Raw genomic sequence first — 8,725 nt, forward strand, 5'->3', positions numbered from 1 at the left:
ATCCCGTGCTGCCGCAGGAATAGGTAACAATCACTTTGGCAGCAGTTGATAATGTACATAAATTTACCAAACCAACGGAAGTTACTTACATCCACAGCTTTATCAAACCATCAAAACTGCCAAAGACTTGCGTTTACATCAACGGCCACTGAGCCAATTATTCCCTAGAATACAAACTCAAGGCAACCTGAAGAAACCATGTTTCTTATTTGGAGATTGAGCTGTGAAACATAGATCACATGCTGTTGGCGAAGTTCCAACAATAAGTTTTAACATTACAAGCAGTAGAAAGTAAGAAGAACAAAGGGGATTTATGAATGGAAAGGCATTGCATTTATACTTTTCCAAAATGAATAACACTACTCTGAAGAGAGCTCAAAATCTCTCTATCCCTTCTTGTACCCCTCATTACAAGTGCCTAGTTTGGCCACATGAAAGCACCACTCTAATAACAATCAGAATAACCGTTACAGATGGAATCTAAAAGGCGGGGGCATTCACGCTACCAAAACAATCACGCCCATGCCAATCAAACCCTAAAAACAACATTGAAATTTTTTTTAAAGAAGCTTATTCTAAGACTCAATTGTATATATGTTACATATACTGTAAGAAACGAAGAAAAGGTTCTACGTTACTGAATCCAAACCCGACTCGGGAGGATTGGGGTGGGATTACTTCGTTAAAAACTAAGGCCAATTGAAGAAACAATAAAACCCATCAAGAACCACTTCTCACTGCAGTAGGGAGAAATCTAACACCGTCAAACTGTTTCAACTTGGAAACAGCATCCTCTGTTTTCCCGAGCAGGAGATCCACATAAACAGATGTTAGAATGGCTTGGGAATTTCGCGGGATCATCGACAGGGCTTCCCTTGCAAACCGGTGAGCCTGCTCCAGATCACCTTGCACTGCTGATATGGCAGCAAGATTCACGTATAAACTTCCACGCGCTTCTTCTGGTTTGAGGAAGAGAGTACCTTGATATTCTTCCTTGGGCACGTTTTTAGGAGGCACTGAACCACCATTAATCTCCTCAATGTCACCACCTTTCCCAACTCCCAATTTCTCTCTGTCTTCTTCGCTATATGGCAACTCAGAATTTTGGCTTCCATCCACGTAGGCTACCAAATGCTCAGAAGCTTCCTTCGGCCGGTTTAGATGACACAGAGCCTCAGCTGCATATACATGACCTAAGAAGATATATATTCTCGAACACTCTGGAAGTTTCAAAAGAGAATTTGCAGCCAACAGTGCCTTCAACGGGTTCTCAAGATTCAGCTCTACATAGGCTAGGTCCGCAAGGACCGCTTGCTTGATCATGTTGTTCTCTCTTCTGCAAATATCTTCGTACAAAGAAATAGAGCTTTGTAATATGGAACTAGAACTTCCTCCTCCTTTTGAATCTTTCACATCTCCATTTGCATTAGATGCTGGAATATTAGATGCCTTTGAATCCCTACCTGCTAAGTTCTTGTGGTTTGAACTATGTAAGGGTGTTTCTTCATTCGTCTCATCCTCTTTCAAAGCAGAAGACCCTGTTTTTTGGGACTTCAATTCGAGACCATCTAACAGATGTAGGGCATTGAGGAGGCACTGTCGACCAAAGGAGATTGAGAGATCGACTTTATCAGCACTTCCTGAACCATTTTTCAGTTTAGTCAACTCCAAAAACCTGTTTCTTGTAGTCCCATCTTCCACCAGTAGCTGTCTCCATTTCCCTGTACCAATAACCTGCACTCTAACTTCAGAGGAATTCAGAAGCCCCTTCTCCAAGGCTAATAAGCAGCATTCAGCAATTCTTAACCAAAGAAGAGGCTTGTAGTAAAAGATCAAGCTAGCCTTTTGGAAACAACGAGCTGCAGCTGCTGGCTTACCGCAAGCCAAATACTGCAAACCGCAGTTGTACACGACAGAAAGAGATCTATCCTGTGAGAAAGTTAAAAGCTTCTGAGGCTTCTCAGATCGAAGAGATGAGTTACTTTTCAGTGCCCTCGAAAAATAACAGGTTGACATGTGGTGTTTCTTAAGCTGATGATGAATGCATCCGAGATTGTTGTGAAACATACTTTCCATCCATGGTTCTGTCCTACTGTTTGATGCCATCAAGAGCTTTATCGCTTTTCGGTGATTACCTCGAGCATACTCCAGCTGGGATTTCAATAACAATGCCGTGGGAGAATCGCTACCACGAGCAATGTTAACTGCTAATTTAACTTCACGTTTTGATGCCTTCAAATTCCTTGTGAGAAGTAGCAGTCGAACCCTGTATAAATGTAGCTTCAGCTTTAGGTCAACCACAGGAGCAGCGCGATCCGTTGTTGTTCTTGATAAATCATTATTGATGGTGAAACCAGGCGCCCTTGCTAAGTTCTGCCCACCTATGTCTAGGGTTGAAAGAAGAGTTTCATAGCTATCTGACTCCTCTGATAAGGATCTTCCTAGAGGAGCTTCTGACATATTTGCACTGGCTATGGCATCTGAATTTGAAGTGTCCAATGCAGGGGAATTACTTGGTGCAGAGGAGGTTTTTGCTGGTGTGTTAGCAGATTGATGATGTGCAACATTTCCACTATCACCTTGACCGATGATATCAGTAAATGTTTTTTCTAGATACTGAATAACATGCTGAAAGACAACAAATAACAACAGAAGCATAAGAGAAGAGCCTTGCAAAAAAAAAAAAAAGTAGGTACAACAACAAAGGAGTCATTCTGCCAACAGAGGAAAAAATACAGGGCTCATAGGATGTTTGATTTACTCGTCAACTTATCTTTGTTAAATGATAAAAAGATTATTTCGAGCTACAGCAAGCAATCAACTACCGATATGTTTAAGCAATAAAATGCATTTAAAGTGTTCAGCTTTGAGAATAAACACGAGTCTTCCAAAGGTAGCAACGACTAGAACGTGAATACAGATGAATCTAAGAGTAAATATGTCCAAAACTATTCACAAAATACTATGCTTGGATAAACCACAAGCAAAATCAAGCGTTTTTACGAAACCAATCTAGAGGCATCGGCAAAACCACAAGCAAGATGATAATGATGATTTTTCGATGTATTACGATGCGGGTAACAGATGAATGGGTTAATTATTAAATGGGTCAATTCAATTTAATAATTAACCCATTCATCTGTTACCCGCATCGTAATACATCGAAAAATCATCATTATCATCTTGCATAGCTAAGGTTGGTAGGCACCACAGTTACGAAGTAAAAGAAAGCACAAGGCACAATTTTAAATAACAGAAATTATATGATTGCAATAATGATCAGAAGTTACATGAAATATTAGCGGCCAGCTGTAACAAAAAGAACATGTTTCATCAAAAAAAAAAAAAAGTTGTAACATCCACGTGTCTATATACCACAGCAGATGGCACAATTTTACAAACCTTTCCTCCTGTCCTATTTTACCACATGAAATTTCATGGTTTCACCATACTATCAGAAATGAATACCACACACTGCTCCCAATTCAAGTAACTGTTGTCTATCGGCATTTCCGTCCTAAAGGAAATGCACCCCTACCATCTCAACTATCTACACAAGTAAAGACTAAATGGCAGGGAGAACCCTGGCCATTTCGATTCACTTAAAGCTGGAGATATATTTTTTAAAAGAAACGTCTCTCTCTCTCTTCTTGACACTGATCCTAAATGGATAAGGCCATGGCAATCCTAATTTTACATCCATAAACCCTCTTCGCAACTATAAATTTTCTGTCATTAACTCAACCTCTCTCGTATTGATCAAATGCATATTATCTTTACAAGAAACGTCTCTCTCTTGTTGACACTGATCCTAAATGGATAAGGCCATGGCAATCGTAATTTTACATCCATAAACCCTCTTCGCAACTGTAAATTTTCTGTCATTAACTCAACCTCTCTCGTATTGATCATGCATATTATACATGTGTGTCCACAACTGAGAACCACAGACTACCCAATCTGACAACTAAGTATGATGTGCTTTCTGCATTACTATTCATAAATCCTTCAAATAGAATACATGATACACCGAGAATCTAATTAAAAGCACAAAGGCTAAAAATATAAAGTTTCAACGCACAAGGATTGTCACTGTAACTTACAGCAGCTCTTGTTGCATTATTGGAGGCTAATGCAATATCCAGTAACAGAAGACAGATATGAAGAGCAGTTGCCTGAAAGAAAAATAATAAAAGAATCAATCGGTCAATACAGCGTAATAACATTCACGTAAGTAAATATCACTAGTAATTATTATAATACCTCGTCAAGGGGTTCAATATTGTGATATAATGGTTCCAAAATCGACAATGCATTTGCGTACTCATGAAGATGGAATAACACAACTGCCTGTAAAGCCGCGAGCCATCTTTAGTAAGTAAATCAAATATATTACAAAAGTTACTCAGAGTATGCCTAAAGACACACATCTAGTACAAAAATTCAACCAACTGTTTGCCAAGAGATCAGGAGGGCGTACAATGTTCAGTTTTGCAACAGAAGTGTCAAATTCATCTGTGTAAGCACTAGCAGTTGTGGCAGCAGAAAACTGATGACTTTTAGGTCCTGAAATACTATTATTACCGATACTGCTCGCATCCACCTGCTCTCCAGCTGCATGAGCAAGCTCCTCACTTCTCTTCTGAATCATCATATAACAAACGATAGGGTAAATAAAAATTTATTTTCGAGATAGAGAGTTTTGTGTCCAGGGACAAATATTATGCAAACTGAGAGGAGATTCTAAACTCTGGATTCCTCAATGGAAAAATTATGATAACAAGAATGACGTAGCTTTTATTTTGAGCTCAAAAATAAAAACCTACACTAGTATTATTGATAAACACTGAAATAAGGTTAAAGGTTTGCTTCAAGATGACTTGCAACGCTGTACACTTTGATGTTTTGAGACAAAGAAAATACGGACTTCTATCTTACTTTTGAAGGAGAGTAATAACAGCACGTTGATAGAAACTGATGAAGTCAAGAAGAAACGAAAAAGAGGGAAAGGCAAAGAAGAAGATAAGGCCCCTTGAAGGTTCTAATTCTAGCAAACCAAACATCTGGAAACCAGTTTCATTGAGATGGAACAAGGAATAGATCAGAGGTGGCGGTCTACTGATTCAGCAAGTGTCAAATAGCCAAGTTCCCTAGAATTTACACTCACCTTTTCATGGACGAATAAAGAAAATGTTCATGACTATAAAATGTATACTAGGACATGTGTCAACCCCCAGTGTCTGGTCCTTTGTAAAACTGGCATGCGAACTAAGACATTTATGGACATAATGCAGCAGATTCTTTAGCTAAATTTGCTAAAACTCAGAGTTCAAAGTTAGAACGGGTTGCTAATTGGCCTAATTGGATTCGGTCCCTGATCCAAGAAGACCTGAACATTTTGCTATCTTCTTAACTAATTAATAAGTTCTGTTTTCCTATTTAAGAAAATAATAACAGAAGAAAAGAACGTGTACTCGAAATGGAAAAAAGACTATTCCATGAGGTAACTAGTTTTGGCCAAAATGCCTCATAACAGATTCTTTGCGAGGGCAAAATAATCAAAAAAGATGTTTGACCGTGCTCATCAAACCATGATACATGAAAACAAATAGAGATGACCACATCAAAGACAAAACAACAAGATAACAAGAGAAGAATTCGAGAATAATGCCTACCTTAACACTATTGAGAACTTCAAGCAGCTTTCTTGGATCAGTGCAACCACCATTGAAGTACTCCGCAACAGCAATATTGTGAAGAACCTGCAGCATTACAATTTAATCAACAATCCAAATCAAGAAGGATGTCTAAGAAAAGAAACACAAGGCTCAATATCCAAACCAACAGAAGAGCTGAAGACATAAAACAAATTCCAAACAAGGGGATATATCACATCAAATGTAACAAACAGCAAACAAGTCAAATAAGAGAATAAATGCTCATCTTTTCTGGTTATTGGCATGTTCGGTTAAATTTCTATTAGCCTATTGAAATCCACGGTAGATAGATTAATTTCTATAGTTCTATTCTAACACTACATTGACATATTCAACTAAAGCATAGTACTTGCTTACGACATCAACAGTACAACTCACCCGCCTGAGTCTCAATGAGAACTGTACTCTCTTGCACAAGGACAAAACCTAAACTCGTTCATAATGTGGTGAACCAGAGTAAGTAATCATTCACGAAAGGAATATGATAAAATCGTCTATCACGAAAGGAATATGATAGCCACTATAAGATCCTTCGCTAAAATCGTCTATGCGTAATATTGTTATTTGGCTTTGATTCTCACATGGATGAAGCTCTCTTTTCGAAATTAGACACATTCTGTTCACTGGAAAAAATACAAATAGTTACCGAACCACTTATTTACAGGCACATTCAAGAACTCAGAACATATCATGGGTACTTTTATATCACAAATATCCATCCACTACAATATAACTGAATCATCCTACTTCAAAATCCTGACTATTAACCACCAATCTGTCAGCTCGCATATCTGTTTGGGATGTAAATTATAAATTATGGCACCTTAGTAATAAGAAAGATTTGTTGCCACATTTCTCATTGATAAATATTGAGACATAGTTTCTAACACATATCTCTATTAACTGATATGTGGCAGCAAAAAACCTATTTAAGACTCAAATTAACCATACCTACTTCATCTATGACTTATCAGCTGAACATTCATGTAAATTTTCATTTCAACTCATCTTGCAAGATTTTCAGAAATATAAAATTAGGCTTTCCTTCGAGTAGTAACATGTGAATGAAAGTTGTCTCACTTATAGTCAAACTGACTTTTGTAAGTATTAAAAAATAACCAATTGAAACTAGGTCAGACAAGCAAAACTCAAAACTTCAAATAGATGGGGAATCAAGATTAATTTGTTTCCATCAAAAAATGCACTAACCAAATGAAAAGAACTTCGAAGAACGTATAAAGTTCGAAAGATCCGCTTTAAATCTGTAACTGACCTTAAGATCATCTTGTTTTTTCTAACACTATACGGTACTGATAGATTCAATCAAAGCTTAGCATAGTACTTGCTTACTACATCAACAGTACAATTCATCCCCCCGAGCATCAATGAGAACTTAGAACAATATAATAGGTACTTTTATCATAGATATCTCTCCACTACAATGTAACTTAATCATCCTACATTAAAAATCCTGACTATGAAACAAAAGAGCCTACAAAGTATGAAACCACCAATGTCCAGCTCGCATATCTGTATGGCATGTAAATTATGAATTACGTCACCTTAATACTACGAAAATTCACTGCCCAATTCCTATCTATAACTAATGAGACATAGTCTCTTAACACCCAATCTCCCGTAATGCAAATGTTACAGCAAATAACCTACTTAAGATTCAAACCAACCATGCCTACTTCACCTATGACATATCAGCTGAGCATTTGTGTAAATTTTCACTTCATCCTGACTGTAGAGATATGAAACTAAGTTTTCTTTCTATTCTTAGAGAGTTAGAGTAAATAACATGTGAGTGAGAGTTATCTCTCTCTCTTATAGTCAAACTGAAATTCCTAAGCATAAAAAACAACCAAAACTAGGTCAGACAAACCAAAACTCAAAACTTCAAATTAAAATTGAGAATCTTTTCCATCAAATAATGCACCTAACATACAAACAAAAATGAGAAAGAACGTATAAAATTGGGAAAGATCCGGTTCAAATCTACAATAACTAACCTTAGGATCATCTTGTTTTTTCTTGTTTAGTTGATTCAAAACCTCCAAACAATCTGAATATCTTCTCGACTGAAACAACAGAGCAGCATCTTTTGCAAGTCCAGACCTAACAGTAATAAGTCCATCTTCATCTCCAGAAGTAGCGGCAGCAGCAGAAGCAATAACAGTAGCAGCTGATGTTGTTGATGACGACGAATCCATAATAATCTTCTCAGATCGAATTTCAAGAATACCAATCTCAAATCTAATCTAATCTAATCTGATAACAATAACAATAACAATATCCAGATTAAAAACTAAAATCGAAGTTGAAATTGAGTTCAATCTTCAGTTCGGAATCTACTTCTTCCCATTACTCAAATCCTAGGGTTTCTAAAATCGCATGAAATACAAAAAAGGACTTTCGAAGTAATTATTTATGTTGTTTCTTCAGAGAAAGTGAAAGAGAGAGATGAACGGATACGAACTTCCGGATTAGGGAGAGAGATGAGACGGGACTTGGGACTATGGAAGATTTGGAACTCGGAAGAAATGGAGAGAGATGGGGGGATGCTGTTTAACACATTTTCGTTACTGTTCTTCTTTTAGAACAAGTTTCTATAGAACGATTTTTTGGAACCATGGTTTTTTTTAGAGGGACCATGGTTTTATTAGGACATCTTCCCTATAATTATAAGGAGTGTCCTAAAGTATTGAAATGACTAACCTACCCTTAACCACCTAATTTAAATTAATTTATAACCACCACCTCCTCCCACCACCACCTCCCACCATTGCCGGTTACCACCACCACCTCCGATTATCACCACCATCAACCACCGACTACCACCACCACCCACCACCGCCGATTACCACCACCACCGTCACCGATTATCACCACCACCAACCACCGATTACCACCACCACCTCCGATTACCACCAACCACCACTGTCACTATATATATATATATATATATATATATAGCTTAATTTAAAACATTAACAAAGATATTC

General features: G+C 37.5%; 1 protein-coding gene across 2 annotated transcripts; it reads right to left on the reverse strand.

Moving 5' to 3' along the window:
* Positions 1–310: 310 nt before the first annotated feature.
* LOC113282774 (CCR4-NOT transcription complex subunit 10-like) lies at positions 311–8,328 on the reverse strand. Of its 2 annotated transcripts, none has more exons than XM_026531847.1 (6): positions 7,733–8,328; positions 5,676–5,762; positions 4,481–4,639; positions 4,264–4,350; positions 4,104–4,175; positions 311–2,628 (listed from the first exon to the last, which is right to left on the reverse strand). In XM_026531847.1, the coding sequence occupies exons 1-6, from the start codon at positions 7,931–7,933 to the stop codon at positions 721–723; spliced, it is 2,514 nt and encodes an 837-aa protein (XP_026387632.1). In that variant the 5' UTR covers positions 7,934–8,328; the 3' UTR covers positions 311–720. The 2 variants fall into 2 exon arrangements, with proteins under 2 accessions (XP_026387632.1, XP_026387631.1); XM_026531846.1 differs by having other exon boundaries at positions 4,481–4,642; positions 7,733–8,326.
* Between the last annotated feature and the right edge of the window lie 397 nt (positions 8,329–8,725).

The sequence above is a fragment of the Papaver somniferum genome, chromosome 5, assembly GCF_003573695.1.
Source record: "Papaver somniferum cultivar HN1 chromosome 5, ASM357369v1, whole genome shotgun sequence".
NCBI lineage: Eukaryota > Viridiplantae > Streptophyta > Magnoliopsida > Ranunculales > Papaveraceae > Papaver > Papaver somniferum.

Bases quoted from the DNA above. Each gene is read 5' to 3' on its own strand.
- LOC113282774 (XM_026531846.1), bottom strand. From the start codon at position 7,933: ATGGATTCGTCGTCATCAACAACATCAGCTGCTACTGTTATTGCTTCT. The intron at 5,763-7,732 runs GTTAGTTATTGT...GTAATGCTGCAG, and splicing joins AAAAACAAGATGATCCTAAG to GTTCTTCACAATATTGCTGT. The intron at 2,629-4,103 runs GTAAGTTACAGT...GTTGTCTTTCAG, and splicing joins ATAATGCAACAAGAGCTGCT to CATGTTATTCAGTATCTAGA.